This window comes from Tachypleus tridentatus, chromosome 2 (genome assembly GCF_004210375.1).
Source record: "Tachypleus tridentatus isolate NWPU-2018 chromosome 2, ASM421037v1, whole genome shotgun sequence".
Taxonomy (NCBI): domain Eukaryota; kingdom Metazoa; phylum Arthropoda; class Merostomata; order Xiphosura; family Limulidae; genus Tachypleus; species Tachypleus tridentatus.
This window is the reverse complement of record NC_134826.1, coordinates 45,744,310-45,769,293: the sequence shown is the minus strand read 5'-3', so window position 1 is coordinate 45,769,293 and position 24,984 is coordinate 45,744,310. Positions and strand designations below refer to the sequence as shown.

The 24,984-nt window shown below is 33.1% G+C and overlaps 1 protein-coding gene across 4 annotated transcripts; it reads right to left on the bottom strand.

Moving 5' to 3' along the window:
- Positions 1-24,309, bottom strand: LOC143242542 (frequenin-1-like). Of its 4 annotated transcripts, none has more exons than XM_076485965.1 (8): positions 24,122-24,308; positions 8,358-8,382; positions 6,794-6,842; positions 4,221-4,310; positions 3,408-3,486; positions 2,530-2,618; positions 1,525-1,596; positions 1-1,074 (listed from the first exon to the last, which is right to left on the bottom strand). In XM_076485965.1, exons 1-8 carry the CDS (start codon positions 24,135-24,137, stop codon positions 982-984), a joined length of 513 nt encoding a protein of 170 aa, XP_076342080.1. In that variant the 5' UTR covers positions 24,138-24,308; the 3' UTR covers positions 1-981. The 4 variants fall into 4 exon arrangements, with proteins under 4 accessions (XP_076342080.1, XP_076342077.1, XP_076342097.1 ...); XM_076485962.1 differs by having other exon boundaries at positions 24,074-24,305; XM_076485982.1 differs by lacking the exon at positions 4,221-4,310 and having other exon boundaries at positions 24,122-24,309.
- Positions 24,310-24,984: the final 675 nt, after the last annotated feature.

Sequence of the window (24,984 nt, the reverse complement as noted above, 5' to 3'; positions counted from 1 at the left end):
TACTTTGTATTTAACGATTTATTTCCATAATTTTAATCTAGTATCACACAGTTTTCTTGGCAACATCTTTTAATCAATCTCCATTTCTTGAACCTAATGATGTGTAAATCGAATAACAAAGTGAAAGTACACGTAAACACAAAAACAACAACAATATTATCAAATGTTTAAATCGCTAAGTTTTTTCACTGTAAAATATATACGAATATGGAAGTACGTAACTGTTAAATGCGAACACAAGTTTTAACTCCAAGAATTTTTTTCAACAATATTCACGTTACAAAAACATTAAACGAATAAAGCAATGTAAAAAATATATTAGTGAGCTCAATTATAAGCGAATTCTGGTGCGAGTCTATTAAAACTAATTGAAATTTATTTGTAGCTAATTACTAATGGTACAATAGTTTAAAGTATTCTAAATTGTTTAAACACATCGAACGTTTGTGTTAGTTCTTCTGCATGATGTACAATTAACCTCCACTAAATCTGACTAGACTACAGCTTAGTACTTCAAAACGAAAGGAATAAATGAAATACAAAGATCTGTGAAAAAAAAGTATAGGAATATTTGAAAATATCGATTCCTATCCGTTGCTAAAGAAAACTTTATACTACATTTCACGTTCTCAACTTGGAAAATGTATTGTAACATTTTTTGACGTTTCAGAGTGATTAATGTAGGATAAGTATTTACAGATAGAAAAGTAGCTTATTAATTAACAAATTCAAATAACAGATTAACCATCTTATCACAATTACCATGAATTTTTTCAATAATTTTGTAGGTTTACAACATTATTTTAAATATTGGATTATTAAAGTTACAAAAAAACTACAAATATTTTTTATTACTAGGTTATACAATTATCTGAATCAACCATATGTATTTTAGGACTTTATAATTTTTGTTTCAGGCAGATGGTACCTAATAAAAATTATTATTTGTTCGCGATTTCATAACATTTTCACCAGATGACGTTAAGGTGCATAAAGTGAAAGAGCTTGAACAATTTTTGGGTCCCTCTTCGATCCTTCCCTGAATTCGTCAATAGTCAGTTGGTTGTCATTGTTCTGCAAATAATAATAGGAGAAATGATTAAAAATGTGTTAAAAACGTTTATATTATTAATAAAGCAACATAAAATAAGTTATCCTAATAGAATAAATACTTTCTTTCTTGGCTCCTCAGTTCGTAATTAACAACAATAAAAAATATCTGTAACAATAACATATAGGTTTTTCCGACTAATTTTTTTTGGGAAAACCGATATTCTCACTTGAGCTGCTCGAAGTCACTGTATTGTTAGGATAAAATAGGTTTCCAATATTTTACCAAAGAATATTTACTAATTTATCAAGCTTTTATTACTGGCCTTGTTTAGCGTTACACTGAACTATCATTTTCTTCAAACTCGTGTTTTTAACACATTCTAATTAAAACATACACGTGTGTTTGATTACAGATCAGTTAAACAAAAACATAGAACTATTTCGTAGATATATGTTACACTATTTCCCAACCTTGTCCAGTTGTTCAAATATTTTATCTACTCTTTCCTTTGGAGTTTCTTCATCATCTTTATCCTTGTTTCCCTACAGAAAGAGTTGAGATTTTATTAAATTGGACATTAACTCTGAAACACAAATTTCAGCTTTGCACTTCAATAATACTGTAATGGTATTTGAACTATACTCTTTTATAAAATAAATAACAAGGGTAAATACATTTGTTTTAAAACTAAACATGAAGCTACACAACAGGCTATCTGTACTGTCCCAACACTGTATCGAAACTATTTTTAGCGTTACAAGTCAAAAGAGTTACCTCTGAGCCCCTAAAGAGGACGTAAATTTGGCATAATTGATAAAATAAAATGTTTACAGAAGTAGAGAATTAACTTTAAGGCAGTGAAACTTTATAGCTGCGTTTTATTATTGTTACTCTAGTAACAATTCTTCATGCAACACCCGTAGTTGTGTAATTTTGATAAATTAAGTCACCTGTTCTGTTTACTTCATTAAAGATGAAGTGACAATTATAGGTAGCTATAACTGTTGCGTAATGCTCATAAAAGGTGAAGTATCAACATGTTTACTTTATATGGCATATATGGTTGTAGACCAAGACTGATAAAACGGAACTCACTTTACTTTGTTACTATTGTAATAAAACTTCAACTAATTATGTCTGTGGTTAAGCTACTTGTCTCCACTTTAAAACAATTTCATCTCTGACTGTATAATACACATAAAGCGACTTTGTTTAACAACTGATTTTCAGTTAATATAACCATTTTGCGATTCTGTCATCATGACAGTTTTCATCTACTCTAACATATGAATTTTGGTTTCTGTTGTTAGTTAGTAACTCTTTAGTTTTATTCCAAACATTCGCTAGTGCTTGGGACTTTAGTTTACCACATTTATAATTTAATCTAAATATTGTCGTTAACCTGAACTTTGTAACTAATAGACTTTAAAAACATATGAATACTGGATTTAGTATTTAGAAAGCAAGTTTCTTACCAACATCCGATAGATCGCATCAACAATATTATACATTTCTTCTCTAGTTATAGAACCATCATTATCCACGTCGTAAAGCTTGAACGCCCCTGAGTATAAAAATCCTGATAAGTACATTTTTTTTAAATATCTAAAATAAAAATATTAAGACGTGTTTGTAAAATAAATAGGAGATATTTTATATGTATTAGGGTTAAGAAAAAAACATTAAATATGAGCATCCTCAAATGCAAATTCCTATGACAAGAACTAACCCTAACGAAGTTTCATTCTTTATCGAAAATTCAACTTATTCAAATACCTGTAAACATATGTGTTTGACAGCAAATAAAAGAGATTCCGTTTAAAAACAAAATGATATACATTCCAATAGACGTTTTGCTAAGTGCTTAAAAGATTCAGGGGTGGATACAATAACTATGATAATTTAACGATTCTGTATGATATCGAGCATAACTATTTAAACTATTAAAATGATAGTGGAAAAACTCGTGAACAACACCCACCGCCAATTCTTGATCTACTCTAATCGAATATTGAAATATGACAGTTTTACAACCCACCCCTCCACAGCGTCCTAAAAGGTGGTTTACGATCTTTCATAACGAAACGCGAGCTCTGGATCCATAGATTTGCAGTCTAGCACACTAATACTAAGCACAAACCCACGCCATTTTCCAAATTCGCACAAACAAAAAGTAAAATTAGCGACTCAACTCCACAGAAATATACACAAGGTTTTCACTTTAACAGAACGTTAATCACGCTATTTATCCTTTATATAATCACAAAATAACCGTATTTTATATTATACCTTGATTAGTTTTCTTTTCATTTATGGTAACAAAAATATATTTAAATTAAATATATCTACTCACAAACGAGCTTTTCGTCCATATTCCCGCGTGACGTAACAGACAAGGCCCGGATGAATTCTTCGAACTCAATGGTCCCGTCCTAGGATTTACAAGCATCAGGCATTTTTAATACAAGTTTAATTTTTGATAATAGTAGAGAGATAATGGAATATTATTTGCGCTTGTTTTTATGCAGGCTAATCCCACAACACTTGTATAAAACTAATGCCAGTTTATCACCCAGCACTCTTCTAAATTGTGTTAGAGTAAAACTTCATAAGACCATGGTCAACAGATGAAGGACACAAAAGTATGTAGATGAACAAATGTGTATCAGTAAATAATGATAACCTTTTAAAAGAAATGTAAAATGAATTTTTAGCAAGAAGTTATTAGATTAAATAGGAATAGTACGGAAAAGTTAGCTGACGTAATAAACTAGGATAGTGTTCGAATATTAACTAATGCAGCCTACCAAGTTGATTTCAAATAATAAACCTTATATTCTACAATCAAATTTTGTTCGAGATTCAAGAAAGCAAGTTGAACTAACGCAACAAAATATATATTAGGATAATATTTAATGTTACGTCAAAATGTGTAAGTGAAATAGAGCAAGAAACTAGTTAAATGGATCGAGAATATTTAAACAATTGAATTGTATTTATGTGTGTGTGTGGGGGTGTTTATAAATAAGGTTAAAAATGAAGTTTTCGGTCTTGCGCGCACACATTAGTACAATTGTACTTTTCGTTATTAGTAACATCCAGAAATTTGAGGTTTTAACACCTCAGACACAAATTGTATGGAACACTTACGTCACCAACTTCTTACCTTGTTTTCATCGAATACTCCAAACACTAGAGAAGCAAATTTAGCAGGGTCGCCCTGTGGAAAAAATTGTTTGTAGACCCGCTGAAAACCCTGTTGTGAATGATATGTAGGTTTGAGACATGAAGACAAATGTAGTCAAATTCCAGAAATAAAAATATTAATAGTAAAACTATACTGCAAATTTCTATAAATGTCGCACCTGTGTGACTGATAATACACAAGCGCGCAGAACGATCGAAGCTAAAAGAAAAAAAAATTAAATACTAGAAAGAGCTTTCAAAACAAAGTAATTGGTAAAATCTGTGTATTTCAGAACGGCTGGTTTTAACACTTTTATTAATAAGGAGAGAAGAACGTTTCGACTTTCCTGAAGATGACATAGAAGGTCAAAACGTTGTTCTCTGCTTATCAATAAAAAAAAAAAAAAGTGTTAATAACCCATACCAGCCGTTCTGCGATACATTTTTTTTATTTCTTGTGGGTTTCTCGTCATCAATAACTGGTAAAGTCAATAAACATTTACTGTACAAAAGATACTAAAATGAAATTAATTTCATATATTATAAAACACTAACAAAAATAACACATGGCACCTGTTTGAAAACATCTAGAATAGTCCATTTCAACTCGTTTAATATTCATATTATTATTTTTACTTATTACACTCGTACATTTCTTTTCAGAGTGGTTCAAAATTATCTTTCCTATGTTAAAATTTGATAATTAAATAACCAAGGAAATACAACAACTATGCTGCCTTCAATATCTTGTAACCACACTCAAACGGTTTATATTGTCATGGGTATTTTTTTTTCTATTCTTCTTTTTTCATTGTACCATGTAGTGTAGTCTTGTAATATACCAACTGTGTAAGAAAAGGATAAATGAGTCTTTTGTCCACAAGTGACAAAGTGAATGACTGTGCTGCAGCATAATTACGGATACCACTATTGGAAAGGAGTACGGGGTTATGTTAAGGATATCGTACACCTGCAGCAAAGATTTTGGTTTGGTTTGGTTTGGTTTGTTTTGAACTTCGCGCAAAGCTACACGAAGGCTATCTGAGCTAGCCGTCCCTAATTTTTTAGTGTAAAACGAGAGAAAAGGCAACTAGTCATCACCACCCACCGCAAACTCTTCGGCTACTCTTACCAACGAATAGTTGGATTGACCGTCACAGTATAACGCACACACCACTGAAAGGGCGAGCATGTTTGTTGTTACGGGAATTCGAACCCGCGGCTCTCGGAATCCGTGTCGAGTACTTTTACCGGGCTAACAGCAAATTTTATGGAGCTAAAGGCCAGGATAAAGGAAGCCATTGAAACTGTACCTATGCATGTTGCTGCGAACGTGAACAAAAATCGAAATTCAGACGTGATGAGAGCCACCAGTGGTGCACACGTAGAAGTCTATTCATACTTCAATAAATACTGTTCGAGTTGGGCTACAAAATGTTGAAAACTGTAAGGTTGTATTTCTTTAAACTTTGACAGTTAGTTTACCTATCTAATGTAGGAATTATAAATTTTAACCACCCTTCTGCTAAAAAAAAGTTCGAACATTAGAAATGCAGATTTAGGATTCATGGTAGATAATGAGAAAATCTGAGTTGTTTTTTTTTACGTTTTTGTAGCAAGTTCCATTTTATAGAAAATACTGTAAAAACTCAAAGTATTTAAGCACACTTGTAGTGTGTATAAGCTTTATAATGTATAGTCTTTCTAATTGAACGAATTTTTATTATGAACTTATTTGCATATCACAAAACATTTGTACACCACAGTATCTTCTCTGGAGAAAAATTAAATGTTGTCAATTTGTTTCTGTTGACCTCATTGATCTGAACAACTTGGTGTGAAAAAAACCTTTTTCTATGCATGTAAATAAGATAATGTGTGAATACCAACATTAATATGTAACTTTTGATCATTAATCTCGCCCGTCCTTCCTTAGATACAAAGTAACATTATTTTTAAAACTTTTTAAATTAAATAAAACACATGAATGATAATTATCTGATTTTCGAATTATTCTTTGATCACACGATTAATTTGCATTTAACGACTTTTACCGACACGTTGATACATTTCACATTCACAAGTACAATACTGCATGCGACAATGTCATTTCACACATGCTAAAAACACTTCTTTATTCGATACTCAGTTGTAGTTTTCAAACCCCATCCTATTACGAGTTTCAAAATCAAGTGTAACACTGATCAAACTTAGTAACAGACTCAAGTGGAATAGAAATTAAGTTTGGAAATGTTCACAGCGTAAATAATTATTTTTATTAGGCTTTACTGGCGCTTTTTAAAAAATCTTTGTTGCACAAATACTCAAATTCTAAAGAAGCAAAAATTATTTTTTTTTGCTGCAATTCTACAATGAAATGTATCGTCAGTACAAACATGTTATTAGTGAAGTGACTATGTACAAAAACTTTCCTGTAATGGTTTGAATCTATTGAAAATATTATTTATTGGATTAATAAAATTCGTCTATCAATGCGAAGTAAATATTCTAAGGCATTCATATTAGTCAAACGTCACGTGTTTGTTGTCTTACCTCTTCTGTAAGTTGTCCATTAGGACAATCTTTTAGAAATCCTTTGTACCTGGAGGAGGAGAGAAGAAAGTATACTCGATATATAAAGTCGAAGTAAAATACACAAGAAACAAAATTATTATACTAGCAAAAGTAGAAAATACTTTGAAACACAATTAATAAAGTAAAACATTTTATTAATGCATTTAAAATTTAAAGATCACAAGTTCTAAATGAAAGTTAATTAGCAGAGAATACAGTTAACATTCTAATGTTTTTCATATGACATTTTGTTATCTTCATACAATCTTCATTTTTTTTCAAATGTGTTGCTTTTTGAATTCTTTTATGAGGTTAAAATTTAACTAAAAAGCGTCAATTTTTCAATCATTCCATGTTGTCTTTTGTAGAAGAAAGAAGTTTTATTTAATATTATAAGATGATTTAAATGTAAAGTAGATGCAAAATATTAAAATATTAACAGGAATTAAAGGTAAGCAACGTTATTATTACTTTTGAAAAATAGTGAAAGAAAGAACTTACAAAAACTACGAAACGAATGAACGTGTTTTTTTTTTTTATAATAGCAATCACGTGAGAAATGTTAAAAATAATTAATAAAATGATTAAAGTAACTTATCAAATCTAGATAAAAAGTTAAGTGGTGAATGAAACATAATAACGAAATAAGATAATTAGATTTTTGAAAGGTTTGGTCACACTTGAAAAATTAAGTCGATACTAACGTTTGTGGTACTTTTAAACGCAACACGTTTACAAAAATGATAACAAGAAACCATGACAAGAAACTTTGAAGATGGTGTAATAATATATTTTGGAAATATTTTATACAATATCCAGACTTTCCACTCTTGTGATTAAAGTGACTATTAACACTTTGTTCTCTAGAACTAGTTTTAAAAAGTAATTAATTATTAAAAAATTAATATTTCAAGTAAAAAATACTAGATTACATGAATATAAAAAATTAGTTTTCTTAAAATTACTATGAGAAATTAATGAAAAGTTAAAAGATACAAGAACAGTATATTCATAATACTTAGAAACATTTAAGTTTTAAATCAGCATTTCTTACGCCGTTTTGAACGTTAAGCTTAGTAAACAAGTTAAACAGTAAACTGTTTTAAACTATATACATATTACTCAAAAAATTAACATGGTATACTGATTCTCCTTATGTTCAGTGTTTACTTTGCTTATTGTAAAAAACAAAAACACTCCATATGAATGCGACATTTATTTATATTCATAAGATTATGAAAAAAACAATCTAAAAAATCTACTTAAACATGGTGAATCTAAACTAATGGCATAGAAAATATAATTCAGAAATAAGTGAACGTTTATAATAAGACTCAACATGATTTAAGATACAATGAATTGCTGCATCCTGTAAAATTTAGTGCATCAGTATTTCTTAAGTTAACAGAACGTTTTATAAAACAAACCAAATTAACAATATTTCGTACTTTAGAAATGTGCATTTTTTAGCATCTACTTTTCAATGTGCGTGAGGGTTGGTCACTGAACAAAATCTAAATCGGAAAAGAACAATACAACTTACCATTGTTTTATCTCCTTTTCAGAAACTAGAAAAGAATATTGAAAGTTACACTTTTTATAAAAGGTAAATATATCTGAAAATTACTGAAGTGCTTATTTAACGATGTGAAGGTTTTCAATAGATATATTGAATAACTATTCATAAAACAAGAGAGATTCAGAATTTAAAAAAAAAAACAATTATTTTAACTAGCAAGTATTGTTGTCAAGTCTACTGAAAAAAAGTGCTTTTAGCAGAAAAAGCGACAGCAAATCTAAATATTTATTACCCAAAACACGAATGTTATTTTGACAGCTCTTTAACGTTTCGTGTTTTAGAACAATTAATTAAGTTTTATTTTGTACTTCAGCTCAACTTCCAAGTGTCATGCGTCACGTGCTTTAATTGATATAAAAATAAAAATATTTAACTAAATATTTCGATATTCTATGTTTTTGCTCATTTTACACAAAAAAAACGTTAATCAAAATGGTTCCCTACCTTCCTACACAAACTTCCTTTACCAAAAGATACCTTTTATAGTCCTAGGTATAGATTATATGACAAGTTTGCGCTTCATTATCACCATGTGTGTATACACACTGCACTTTGGAGCTTCACGTGGGTGCAGTAAAAGAGTAACGGTCAAATCCCAATACTGTTTCTCATAATAGTAGTTCAAAAGTTGGCGGAAGGTGCTGATGACTGGCTGCCTTCCTTCTTTCGCTTTAGAAGTGGAATATTCAGTGTAGATAGCTTTCGAATAGTTTTGCGTGAAATTAAAACAAAGTTGTATATGATTCATAAATACTTGTCTAATAATCAGTACATAATGTATTATAATTAATTCCTCTCTGGCCCCGCATGTCCAGGTGATTTGGACACTCGATTCGAAATTCGAGGGTTTCGGGTCCACGTTGCCGTAACAAACATTTCACATCCACACATTGTGAATAGTCTAAGAGGTGGCGGTGAGGGGTGATGGTTAGCTGTGTTCCTTCTAGTCTTAAGCTACTAAATTAAGAACGACTAGAGCAGACTTCCCTCGTGTTTCTTTGCGCGAAATTCAAAAACAAACTCCTCTCTTTATACGTAAAAGCGACCCAAGATTTGATGTTACCCGAGTAAACAAAATACTTGGATCTACGCATTTTTCTTTTTTTGTTATTGTTGTAATTTTTATGGTCATAAAGTAGAAGTAAATTTTACTTATACTATTATAATAAGGCAAATCAGCAGAATTTAAAGTTTAAAAGAAAAAAGCTAATGATCTACCTATCACGAAATATGACTGTTTTAGAATTGTGCCTAATAGTGATTCATTCGGCCATGAACTAATGATCGCCCTCAAATATCATGTTGCACGATGATTTGAATCATTTGCGTTTATATTACAAAACAACCTACAGGTAGGTAGGTAGGTGTGTGTGTGTGTGTGTGTGTGTGTGTGTGTGTGTGTGTGTGTGTGTGTGTGTGTAAAGCAAAGCTATATTGGATTATCTGCTGAATCCTACGAAGGGAATCGAACCTCTGATTTTAGAGTTGTAAATCCGTAGACTTACCGCTGTACCAACGGGATACCGGCCAAAACGTGTAATTTCATTGATTTCTTTTAAATCTCCGACTGGAATGTATTAAACCAGGTACCAAGCAGGTATTGATTTTAAGCTATATTGCAACCGATACGTCATCACATCTGGGCTTACCTTCAACAAAACCTTTCAGTGTTTGTTTCATCAGTTTACCAGAATTTCTAGTATCCAAAATGTCCCGTGATTGGTTGATTGAAGTGTTTTTTTTCTACTTCGAATCAACATTATCATTCAACTAGTGACATAGTTTAATATTTATGTACTTAGTATTCAATGAATTTGATGGAACAATTTTCATGGCTTCATGATATAAATAATCGTTAATCTATTTATTTACTACTATTTGTAGCTTGTTTGTTTTTTACGATAAAGTTTAGCAATTCCGCAATACTTAGGTTATTAAACTACAAAACGTTTGAGTATTGATATAATAGTTTTCTCTCTAAACCTTTCATAGCAAGATTCATTAATTTAATTAGCTTTATCAGCAGTCTACCGAATACGTACATGTATTACTATATAAAAGGTTACATTTAATAGTCAATGTTTCCTTACCACTGAGTGGATGCAAACTATGTAATTTACACGTAGTGTATAGTAATTAATTCATATGGTTATACAACGCCTGTCCTGTGCTGGCGAGGCGCGATTCTATAGACAGGTAGTTTGTGTTGTGTTACATCAGAACAAGACAGAAATATTAAAAATTTCTTTACTGTTAAGAATTTATCGGCGTTTCAACAGCACGCGACGATATCTGTTAAAAAAAAAAATCAGTCTCATTCTGATGCAATATTCATACAAAAGGAATGATAAATTTATATGCACAGAATTTTTAGTTAAGACAAAAGAATACGTAAGAACCAATAATAAAATTGTATTATTATTATATATTCAGCAGGCAAGTTGTTTTAAATACTAAAAATATGTAAAGCCCAGTCAAAGCCTGTATTCTTATTTCGATTTTCCCTTATTCACGGTTACCGAGAAGGGGTGGAATTTCTTGAAACCGGTACAACTCAGTGACAAGTGGCCAATCTAATAAACTAAGTTTCGTAGTTAGTTTTTCAGTACTAACACGAACTGAGCTTTTAGCAATGCCTGTCATAAACAGCATTTCATCCGAGGCATTGCGTGTCGTGTGCGAAGCTCTGAGAAGATCTGGCAGCGTGCGAAAGGTCTCGTCAGCGTGGAACACAAGGAATGTGATTAACATGTTATTTTTCCAACTGGGAAGCCGTATATAGATGGTAAATAAATATAAATCAGTCTTACAGTGAGATCACACGAACTACCGATCTGTACATTTCTATTAACCTTTGCTTTAATTTATCTACTCTATCAAAACATGATAGCTAACGGTTATAACGTTAATCGACTTACTTTGAATCATTGGAGGTGTAATAAGTGTTAAGTTAAAATACTTGTTCTTGCATCAAAACAATAACAGTAATTTAATTTTGCTTATATTATTCACACTACTAATGAAAAATATATTAGTATTTTGCGGTTAGTATTATAGCTTCAGCTCCATAGTTCGACACGCTAAGAGTTGGGCCACGCACAACCCGATTGTCAAATGGAGACGCCCTTCTTACGCCAAAAATGTACATCGTAACGTCGCATTAAATTACTCGCTCTTGTGTCAATTGAGTTACGTTACCCTCTCTTACGTCATGAATACAGAGCAGCTTTTGCAGTATTTTACCCGTTTGTTTCGGTTAACACTCCTACGAAAAGTGGGGCCTAATAGGCCCCAGAGCAACTTGAAAGGTTATTAATATTAGGCTAATAAATTTGTATTTAAATGAAATTGCCATTTCATTTATTCATTCATTTCATTGCCAATGAAATGAAATCATTTTTAAAATGTTAAGCTGTTTGCGCATTAACCTATTTCTGCAGGCATTCCAGAGTGTGCAGTTGAATAACAGTTTTGTATCAGAAGGTTTTAGCAACTCAGTTGTATTTCCTTTTCTTGGAACAAGTGTTACTTCACGTACTCTTGTAAGGACTCGGTTCAAACCCTTCGCTTTGAAGAAGGAACAAACAGTAGAAAATTTCACAGCGTATATGGTTGGAAGCTCCTATTGGTAGAAATATTGACAACAGAAACAGGTAAACTGTATGCATTTAGGTCTGTCCCCTTGTTGATCTTGCACGATCGGTCGATCCGCCAATGTTGTAATGCGAAGACAGTCCCTTACTTAGTTTTGTCTCGTGATGATTCGTGGATATATTGGATTATTTCATGTGTTATTTTACCACAACTATATTGAACATGTTTTGCTTTCTTCTGCTGTCCTTTAACGTTGTAACCGAGCCTGCGTCTTTATCTGTGTCAAACTACACAAGTAATTAAAACACGTAATAATAAAGATATAACAGTTACGGAGAACACTTTATAATACTTAACAAATAAGAGCTTAGAGTTTCGAGTTTTAAAGCAGACAAACACACGCATTCAAGCACGTGTATAAAAAATGTTTCACATAAACAAAAGAATACAGGTGGAGCACGCTATATAAACACCTAATGAATATTCTCCTATATGACGTCAGCATCTGCTGTATTGATTAATCAATCGAGCTCAGTCCGTTCTTATGACAAGTGACATTTTCATGAACCATCTCTGACAACAGACTGAATATTCTTCATTGAAACCAAGCCCCAGGGTCTGCAGAGTTGTTCACAGAGACGTATTCACTGGAGAGATAACAGGCTTTTGTACAAAGAAGGTATATATAACAGCAATAGGTTTTCCTAGCCATGTGTGTATGCGTGTACCTTGAGTTTCTGCAGAATTTTTTGTGGTGTGCTGAGAAACTAATTTATTTCTGCTACCTGACTATTTCAGGTATCATTCACTGGAGACATGTTAAACTTACAATCAATAATTCCACACAAACACATTGTGTACGTGTGTGTATATATATATATATATATATATATATATATATATACACTCATATATACATACATACACACATTGATACAATTTAAATATAAACCACTAAATATTTTAGAAATAGTAAATACATTCCTTTAAGCCTCCCAATGACACAGTAATATGTCTGCGAAATTGCATACTAAAAACCTGGTTTCGATACCCGTGGTGGGCAGAGCAAAGATAGTCCATTTTGTAACTTTGTGCTTAATTCTAAACAAACAAACAAACAAAGAAACATTCCTTTAAAAAAACAACAACACCCGTTTAAAGTGTCAACGTTTAAAACAGATTTATCCCTACTTTTACAGAAAGCTATTGATTATATTGATTTATTTTAACCGGTTCCTCATTTGTTAAATGTGTTCTTGGAATGAAATTTATACATATTGACTCTTTCCTAAACATTTTGTGACAGTTGAGAAATTTTCTTTCCAGAGATTTATCAACTCCGTAGATGAAAATCCTTGTACAGATGATTTTGGCCCAGCATGGCCAAGCGTGTTAAGGCGAGCGACTCGTAATCTGAGGGTCGCGGGTTCGCATCCCCGTCGCGCTAAACATGCTCGCCCTTTCAGCCGTGGGGGCGTTATAATGTAACGGTAAATCCCACTATTCGTTGGTAGAAGAGTAGCTCAAGAGTTGGCGGTGGGTGGTGATGACTAGCTGCCTTCCCTCTAGTCTTACACTGCTAAAATAGGGACGGCTAGCACAGATAGCCCTCGAGTAGTTTTGTGCGAAATTAAAAAAAAACAAACCAAAACAGATTATTTTAAGTTTACACAGGTATATTGGAAGAATTTTTACATATAATTTGATGGAAATATTTTACAGTTATGATTTTGAACCTTTTACACAGAATTGTAGATAAAATCTTTGATGTTTTGAATTTCGCGCCAACCTACATGAGGGCTATCTACGCTAGCTGTACCAAATTTAGCAGTATGAGACTAGAGGGAAGGCAGCCAGTCATCATCATCCACCGTCAATTCTTAGGCTGCTCTTTTACCAACGAATAGTAGGATTGACAGTGACATTATAAAGCCCTTTCAGTGTTTAACAGTATGAAAAGATTTTTTAATTGCGAGAAAACGTTTATGGGTCAATCTGTAAACAATATATGTATTTACTCTGAAGTTTCACACACCACAATACTGTATATATGCTGAATAAGTATTAGAGACTTACGTCTGGTTTTGGAAGTAATCGGTGTCCAAACTGCAATAGATTATGTGCTATTTTGTGGTAACGCTATTAGTTAAAGACATGAAGCAATGGTCCCTTTTGTACACATACGTTTTCTATCTTCTAGGTTTACCAATTATTACGATGTCTGTAGCCATCATTATGGATTTGAGGAATGATTAGTCTGGCCTATTTGTTGAATTTCGTTATGTCAATCAAGTTTGAATACTCGAAGAATCGAATGAAAAATGAAAAAAAACGAGAGGTCCACTTTCAGCGTTACGACGTAATTACAATTCAGAGTAAAATGTAGTTTCAGAATGTGCGGGTTGAACCCAAGATTCGGAAGTCAAACATTTGTTTCAGTTATTAAGATTACACGTCTCACACGCGTGTTTATTATTACTATAAATAAGACATTTGTATTGAACGAAACACCTGTAAGATACCCTCGCGAAATATCCAAGTAATGAGTAATTTAATCGTCTTGGTTCGTGGAAAATTGGCTTATGCCGAGAATGCTAACCTGCAGCGCACGCGCACAAGTGAGTAAAAATGGTGGAGAGAAAATATTCGAGTTGATTTTCAATGTCTATAATACATACACGCTCATATAGGTATGTACGATGATCTTTAGATCCTTAATATATGTGAAAACTTTCCTTACAAGAAAAGCTCACCCATTACTATTCATAACAAAAATTGTACAGAGCAAACGGTTGTACCTAAACATTTTATATATTACTAGTAGAACATGTCGAAATTCTAACAAAATATATAGTTGTAACATTTCACTGAATTTCCATTCGTATTTAACTACAGAAAATATATTGTCTTTATAAAAAAATATTTTAATATTAGAAACCATCTCGGGCAATGTTGGTAGTGCGAGTATTCAGCGCCCCCTCGGATGTTCTAATTAACTCTCTTTGTTAAAGTACTTGTTAGTAGCAGAACAAATTTATATCACTCCACCTGCTAAACTATGAACTATTCGTCCATATCCTTTCTGTACTCGTTAAGAGAACTCGGCAGAAACAATGAATTTGTGAACTAAATTTTAGAAACATTACAAGTAAACATATATAAAACTCAAAAATGAAACAAGTTCAGGGATGTTTGTTACGTATGCATTTTATTCAAAGTACAAAAATGCGACTTTTTATTAGCATAAAACGACAAATATTACTTCAAAAAATTGATTTGATGATATACTACTATGGGAACACCATAAAAGATTTTGCAGAAGTTTTTGACAAATTAATTTACATCTAGAAGAGTGTCTTTAGGCTTTACATCTATGCATTATTTCGGTATGCATCTTTTTCTTTTTCGTATTCACACGCGATGGGCGGACAGACGTCCCTCTTCCCAGATAACATTCTGCTAGTAAAATGTGTCACTATTCGACGACGTATGTAAAGTTGAAGTGTATGACGTTTTTGTCTTAAACTAAGGATTAGTGAATTCGTAATGAAAATATTACTTATAAAATGTTCTTGTAAACAACGTTTGTTTTTTTTTTTGTTATGTGCACCTTGAATATTAACCGATCGAATGACCCTAAATTCGATATCGCTATGTGTAAATTGTTCATGAGAAGAAAAAATAAAAGTAGGCTTAGCTAAATACAACACAGACGGACAGACACCCGTTTTCCCAAATTTTACTGTTGTACATAGCAAAATGATTTATACTACCCGAGGACTGGCTTTTAGCTGAATAATTATGGGGCTTAAGTCTGGAAGGCTACTTTGCTAATGAGATACACACTGACTGCAGTCTTAACAAATAATTGATGTTTTCAACTGCTTTGTTTCATTATACTGGTCAGAATGTGTCGTTCTGTAAATTGTATGACTTCATACTTTGCACTCATTTCATTTACATTGTATAGTCATTACTGTCCTTAAGGTATTTCTTTACTTTATTAGAGCTGGTTGGCTTCGCGATTGAGCTCTGGATTTCGTAGCTGACAATCCATGCTGTACGTTAAAAGAGTGACAAGGTAAGATACTCCTATAAAGATGTTGATTCTGACCGACTGCCTTCTGTTTGGTCAGTAGTTTAAAAAAATACATACAACAGCAGCTTTACCATAAAACACGAATTACAGATTCTGTGTTTCATTCTTCTTCACAGTTCAAGTTGCACTTGTATCCATAAACAACATTGAGGTACCGATGTAGAGGTAGACGAGATGTTGAAATAAATATTACTTCTGAACACTAATATATATTTGTAAATGTTTAAACAACGTTTGGTTAATGCGTATTATAAGGGTGTCAACGAAACATGTACGTATGGTAGATATTTTCAAAGCAAGCACCAATACGAATGTAGCGATACTCCGTTCTTCATGCGTTTGAAGAATAATACATAGGTGGCGCAAGAGTTTGTCGTCCAATTTAACCGATAGTTTGTAAACTTTGCGATTAGAAAAGCAATTCTTCAATACGTGAACTGGAAACGATACGAGTGACGTACTAACATTTTTAGAGGTCCGTCCTGGGTGAAAGCCAGGAAGGGGGTGTTATCGGGAGTGTTTATATACCAGTACAAGTTTTCAAACTAAATAAAAAAATCACCAAAATAAGAAAGAAAAATGTTTACACTATTTACAATAGCTTGATGTTAACGTCCATAGTAAATTAAATTAGTTTTTATTGGCAATTACAATACATTCTTTTCGACAGCAGTCCTGATCTGTCCTACACTGATCAGATACGTCCATATTGAATGTGACAAAGTTGAAGTAAAGGTATCATTTCGTTGGTTTTACTCCTTCCTTGGATAAGAGGACGACACTTGCAGAGAGGAAATGATACATTAAATCCAGGTAAAACTATTTCACAATATTTTGACGGGGGGGGTAAGAGGATTGTTTTTGTTTTCTCTTTGTAAGACGACAGAGTTTTACTAATGATTGTCGAGTTACAAAAGGTCTTTCATTTCTTTCGGAAGACAACTACTACTTTGAGTCAAGCGTTAGAGCTTGACTGTTTATTATTAAGCAGAAAGCAACAAAATGGACTATATGAGCTGTGCTCACTACAGGAATTGATGCTCGGTTTTTAACGTTATAAGCCTTCAGACTTACCGCTGAGCCACTGAAAGACCAACTAATAGACAGATTCGCTTACGAGTGGTCATTAAAAGACCTAATAAATTACCATAAGTACGATAGTACTTACAGTGAAAATGGGATGAATACACGTAATTCAAACATTACTCACACGCACTTCCAACAACCAAAGAGTAAATCTTCAGAAGTATTTGAGACACCTTTAAAGTAATAAATAAACCACAAAATTACACGTTACGAAACTACTCGAGTATTTCAGTACACTAGATACACAAAACTACAAAATTCTCAATCTGCTGACTGAGATTGTTGAATGATTATATAGTTGCAAGTACACCAATAAGAACAATAGCACAGAAATCATGTGCTAGTGTGAAGTTTATTAAGTACTCTCAATCCTCCGTATATGCGTAAAACCACAACACCCTATATCAACCAGTTGACACTGGGCACTACACAATACATGTTATCACACTTGCAGTGCGCAAGTACTCTCACAAAATGTTCACACCTTAAGTGGGGAGAATGTGCATCACACATTATTTGCACCTACCACAACATCATCTTGCACACCTATACAAATGATACATAGAATAATGTCATCTTGTAATACAAAGTGCATGAACAAAGGGGGAAAAATGAAAGTGTAAAAATGGGTACACTAGAAGGTGAGGAATTAAGTTAGGAATGAGCTTAGTGTAATAAAACTTCAACTTCACAAGGGGGCGTTCCTACATCCGATTCATGCCTGCTTCGTTTTTCTGATATTATACAACATTTCGGTACGTTTAAAAGTGTGTATAATTTATATTTGCATATAATCCATGATGTCGATACGAGAAAAGTATTATTATTATTATTATTATTATTAGTGTTTTAATTCATCTCTATAAACTATGTGTGAAATCTTGCCTTCTCATGCAATTGAGAAAGGAGAAACAAATTATAAAATGGAAAAAAACAACATACAAGTTAAAGGTGAACACGAATATCCGGTTCTTCTGGTGTCGTTCAAAACAGACTTTACAGTAGACATACCGCCTCCAATAATTCGATTCACAGAAACCTCTAATCATTGTATGATACGCATAATTTGATAACCTTTAGTCCACCTTGTTAACTTATGCAAGATGGAGCTAAACGAACTTGGCGTGGACGAGATGTTGTACACGTCCTCTTGTGAGGTTGTACAGAATAAGTTTGTTTACACCATGCCCATTCCTACCTTGTTTCCTCACTTTTTGGTGCACCCATTTCTACACTTTCAATTTTTAAAAACAATTATTTTTCCACTTATGTCCATAATAATAAGTAATGAAGTAACAAACTGAAGGTGTGACATTTGACATACTGTAGTATCTGTCCAGCTAACGAAAGACTAAGTTTCGAATCCTGCTCAATTTTAATTTCTACTTTTTTTTTTGGATGTTTTGATATGCTCAACTAAACAACATTGTTTTCTCCCTTTAACTTTCACGACACTTAAGGAAATGTTCATTATTGTGTTTTTGTTCTGCTAATTTTTCCTGTGCGTGCACTACATTTAATCGTTAAACGATAAATTGTCTGTTCCTTCATATTAAATTCTTTCTTATCACAAGTCCAGCTAATTACCCTCAGAATTTTACTGATAAAATTATTCAAAGTAACGTCGAGTATCAGTTTCAAATCAAATATGATATTTCAGTTTTAAAAAAGTGTTAAAATCACATGAGTACCTTAAATTCTGAAGAATGTTCGTCACTAACACTTGAGCCCACCTAAAATGTACCACCAGTTCTACTGCTATCCAAGTTAAAACGTAGCTCAGAATAAAATGATTTTAAACAAGCCATACTTAAAGTATAGTACGTTATCTTTAAACGATTTCTGAGCAAAAGTCATCATACTTCATTGCGCTATGTCCAGAGATACTCTATCTGACGACTGTGCATATTGACAATAGATCTGCAGAATGGTTGCCCGTTGCAAAAGGTTCCATCGTAAAACTGTCATGTCCAAAACACACTCTTCTACATGAAGGATTTCTATACTCATCTAATGTGCGAGGAAGATAGTTCCCATAGATGAGGTTCTAAAAGATATATGGGAAATAATTACACTATGTAACAACATTTTTACCTTTTCTTGTTCCTGGGCCGGAAGTGTTATTTCCCAATTGCTTATATATAAAGTAAATGGAAAATACCCATTTTTTCTGTTCAAACTTTGTTGTTGTGACCTGAATAATGAAATTTTCAAATTTACCCATTTTCCAGAACATTTCAGGTAGATTCAGTACTGAGTAACTGATAAAGGATTTTCTCGAAGTAACAAGAACTTTCAAGAATTTTCTAGAATGTTGTAGAACTTACGAGAATTTAAGAACCTTTTCGAATTTTCTACAAACACGCACATACATAGGGCTCACCACTCACCACTTCAGTTTAGTTCTAACTGTCTAAGTGAACATATAGACCTATCTGATTTTGTCAGAGAGGGCATCAAGAAGCTGCAAGCATTCTCCAGACGCATTCTGCTATGTACGTGGCCAATGTATTAAAACAAGAGTGAAAAAGTACCCTGTGACAGCAGCTGCTAAAATGTGTGAAGCCTACAAGGCATATTGCAGCATGCCTGTCAGGGTTCAAGACAAACCCTAAGAATATCATTTAACCTGCAAGCACTGCAATAAAAAAAAAAAACTCTAGAAGGTAAGACAGACAATATTTGCTTGCTTGAATAGAAAGATTTTATATTATACAAATTTTAAACCTTTCAAAATTTAAATTTTTTAATTTCCAATAGTATAAAAATATCACAAATTAAATATTCTGCATCAAACCATTACACAGTAGTTGTGGATGAAATAAATTAATTCTTCATAATAACAATTATTTTGCTCCTTTGCAGGATGGTAGATATTGGAAAAGAGAGCCATGAAGTTCGCTATTCCCAAGAATTTAGCGTGACCCTTCTGACCACTCAAGCAATTGCTATTTCTGCATGGTGGACTCTTCCAAACGTCTGGCTGGCTAGAATGCATCTGCTATCATGTATACGGACCTTCCATCATCCATCGCCCAAGTATCACGCTGCCCTGAGCTCCCTGTACCCACTCTACCAGAGAGAAAGCAGCAAATCAGATGAGGAGGTAGACGTTGAAGATCCAGATTACAGTTTCAGAGGTGCAGCTGGTGAGAGAAAACCTATATTACTCCAATCAAAGAGACCTCAATGACTTGATCAGTGATCTTGGTCCAGTCAAATCGAATGCCGAGCATTTGACATCTAGGCTCAAGGAGTGGGATTTGTTAGATGAAAGTGTAAAAGTCGCAAGTGAGAGGAAGTGTTACAGACATTTTAAACTTCTTCACTCGTCACGATGGGCTACACTTCTGCCACAATGTATTCGGTCTGTGGGAGGTAATTGGAATTGCCTCAAAGCTGTGCTGCTCCATAATGGGAATAAGTATCAATCTTGGCTCATTCGATACACCTCAAAAGAGGAATAGAACAGCGTCAAGACCTTGCTAGAAGCTTTGAAGTATGATGAGTTTGGCAAAGGGAGATATAAACTAGCAATGAAATCATTTTAAGAGCAGTTTATAATTGGCGAAAACTTGATATTTTAGGTTCCTCTTTGCGAAATAAAATAATACGTTTTAAGTACTAACGATATTCAACGACATGCATTTAGCCCCTGGCGGCAAAATGTTCAATCAATACCTATTTTCTCCATTTTTTTTTTTTATCCACTCTCGTAGACTGGACGTATAATAAAACAAAATATACACAGTAAACAAACACTGTATGATTATTAAATAACGAAACAAAACATGGAAGTTGTGTAAATATGTATACAAGAACTTAATTAGATGATTTAGAACTAATACGATTGACTAATTAATAAAATAATTGCTTTCTTTCATAACGACTCTGGTCTCGTACATTTATGTTCAGTTAAGGATTTGAGTTACAAATCGAAAATTGCTTCTAATAATGAAAAAATTAATTTTTCGTTCCAAGAAAGTCTTATAAAACAAACATTTTTGGATAAAGTAAATACGACTTTCACTATAATCATAAAAATTGATAGATTTTGTATATTAACGAGTGTAGTGTACATATTACCAGCGTAAGTGGTAACTTTTACAGAAAATCAGTTTTGGTAGGATTAGCTAGAATCAGTGTTAACCTACGTTGATTTGTTTTATTCGTTTGTCTCCCGCCCTGTTGACAAATACTTAAAACAGTTTTACCAAATTAATCTTCCATTAGGAGTTTAAAATGAACTAACAATTTATTTATAACTATAAAAATAATACTCGGAGTCACATTTTTAACTATTTATTCTAATCCCAGGGTTTCCGGCCAGAAATTTTGTGGCCCTGGAAAAAACGCTTTAAAATACAACTGGTAATCCAAAGAAGCCATTAACAGGAGTATTATTGTAACTCAATTTCAACAAACCTTGTCTTACTTGTCACCCATTAAGGCGACACACTTGCCAAGCATGGCACGCCAGTTAAGACCTATTGTTATCCCTGCACTACAATTAGCCTGCTAGAGTCGGTTACGTATATAATAATAAAACATTCATAGGACTTATGAGGACAAGGATTTGTAAAGAAATTTACGAATATTCACGACAGGGTCGAATATCCCCTCCCTCTAGAGGTCGGGTCTAGAGCAACTGTACTAGGTGTTCAGATCGCCTCCTATGAAGGCACCTCTTAACTGCGCGTCGTGAAATTTCGTGGTTTATCGCGAGCAAGCTTCTATATCACGATTAGTTAACATATGATCATTCATCAGAGTGAAACTGTTTGTAATTGTTAAACACCTTCTTGATAGCTCTAATACGGGTTTTCATATAAAATGCAATATTTCTGTTATACTGCCTGGTATATGGCTCCGACTCGGTCTTACTCTCAGAAGGAGCGCCTACTCTATTCGTGTGTCTTTTATAAAATTTTCATAAAATTATACTTGAATTAGATTTTTTTTGCCATTGCTACAAATATTTCATTGTATTATCTGGTTACTCAAATCTATACCATGCAGAAAATGACTTCAGAACTATATAGCTGTTACACATACATTTATTGAAACACACAGCTGTTGTTCAAAATTAGCATAGCCAGTAAATTTAATCGAAGTACTTTCAAATTTTTATCGTTTTCGAAACTATGTAATTTGAGCTAATTAATCTAAGCGTCAGTTAATTATACACTTTTTTCTCTCCACAAAAGTACAGTGAAAAACAATATTGTTTCCAAGGCAGAAAAGATAACACCTTATGTGAAAACTAAGTTAATGATCGCCTAGTTTCTCCTCTAAAACCTAAATTAAGCTATTACTGTATACCGTAATCCCATATGACGACCGAATAAAGTAGCACAAAGTTCTTTTGTTGTACCTGAACACCTACTCAGTTCAAAGCAAATAACAATATCTCGAGGGCATTCAAGTACAAATATGTGTATGATTATTATTCATTTTTTTACCTTTTGTCTAAAACTATGGAGAAGAAGAAATCTAATTCTCTACAAAAGTGTTTGCATATTACTGCTTGAACACAGAATATGATGATGGGTAAGCGAGATATTTCAATATTAGTTTGAAAATTACACCCTTGAGGTGGCTCGTGATTAACTCAACAGTTTCGATTAATTCCCATTAGAATTCGAAGGCATTCATTTACTATGCATATGACGCGGATAAAAATTGTTAAATTTCATTCTAGCCAACGTTGCAACTATAAAACACACAATAAATAGTAGAGTCGATCAATTCATCCAAACTTAAACAAACCTATTGGGACCCATAGCAATCACCACTTTACTGTTTATTACCCTTTTAAACAGCTGAATTACAAACATTCATAAAAGGAATATTGTTTGAGGGCATTCAAAAGCGGATATGTGCAGCTAACTTAAGGCCGTATAAACACACAGGAAGGGAATGCTGTATTTATAAAAAATAATTATTAAGTTCTATTCAAGTTAAAGATAGTAGAGAAACTTTGTGCGTACATTTCTTTCAAGTCTCACAATACAACTATCTTTATGCAATGTTTTATTAGAAGTTAATCTTTATTATTATTATTATTATTATAGAAATATAACAAGGTTAAAAGGCACAAAAATGCTTTGCTTCTCACCCACCTTATAGCCATATTATTACTTCGTGATTATTTATGTAACAGGATCCTGACTTTTAAATACTATAAAATAAAGAAATTCAATCACTACGTATGTTTGTAAACGAAAACGTTTATTTTCCCCAGTTTGTTTTTCTAACAGTAATGTTATTCCCAAGAGACAGATGAAGAACAAAAAACTTTTTTTTAAATAATTGTTTCTTATTTTTAGGTCTGTGGATGAAAATAATGAAAAATATCGCTTTGAAAACGTATAAATACAAGCTAACGTGAGACCTACGTATTACATTATGTTGGAAATATGGTAACGTATTTTCATTTCCATTCACTATATATTCTCATCCCCACAAGAGATTCGTTCCTCCAAATACAAATTAGTTTTCAAAACACTCCTCAAGAGAGAGAAAGGGTGGCGTCTTATTTCCTGTTAAGGGGAATACAAATCAAACTTGAATCTCGCGGAGTTCACACAAAATGAATATTACAATATCAATTTTAAAGCGCCATGCGGTTCAGTTTATAACAAAAGTGAAGCGGACAGGCAGGGGATAACCACTTAAGCACCTACGAATAAAAAATGGCTCCATAACCGTTTGAAGAGAAATCTCTTATAAAAACAAATGTTCATTGACATGAGCAAAACAAACTATTAAATGGGATTTTTTTTTTAAATCTGATAAACTAAGAACACGTAAACCCGTGTATTTTTATTACAAGGATCTCTTAAGATATAGGTTATGTACTAACACTACATGAGGTAGTTGCACTCAAATTATTACTCACAATAAGTCTCCTTAACAAGTCTCGAGACTACGTCACTCTCTAGCTTACTTTGTTTCTTCCCCATGGAATAACGTGAGAGATGAAATACAAAAAACTCTGCTGCGATTATAAGTTTTCCTTTAGCGGCGACAACACATCTCTTAAAACATCTTTAAAATTTACCCTACAAACGTTTCAACGAACACACGCTTTTATTCTGTTGCGTTATAATCTACTCACTTCCTAGTAAGACTTATTTGTAGCTACGGGCGTTATCAAGAACGCTACCTGTAGGTTAACTTCAGTAATACAAATCTAGCTTGTGTCATTGGTTGTGATTTATGACGACAAATCGATATGATGAATCTGGCACAATACAGCAACAGAAATCTTTACTTATCGTTATTGTCATACAATGTCGTAGAGTTTGTTCTGGTATTGAATTGATACATCTTTTGCATGTTTAAATACACGCATAGGTTATTATAATTGAAAAATATCTCCCGATTGGTTTGTTTGGTTTGAATTTCGCGTAAAGCGACTCGAGGGCTGTCTGCACTAGCCGTCCCTACTTTTGCAGTGTAAGACAAGAGAGAAGGAAAGTAGTCATCACCACTCCCCGCCAACTATTGGGCTACTCTTACCAACGAATAGTGGGATTGACCGTCACGTTTTAACCTCCCCCAGGGCTGAAAGGTCAAGCGTGTTTGATGTGACGTGGATTCGAACCGCGAACCCCAGATCTTTTGATCTTATGTTGAAATGTTTTTTGTGGACCGAAGCTACAACTTGTGTAAACGTAGCTTCTAGAATACGTTAGAAAAAGAAAGAAATTAATTCGTTATCATTCAATGGACTGCAGCATTATGTTTTACTAAACGGTCGCTCCCCACTGGCTCAGCGGCATGTCTGTAGACTCACAACGCTAAAAT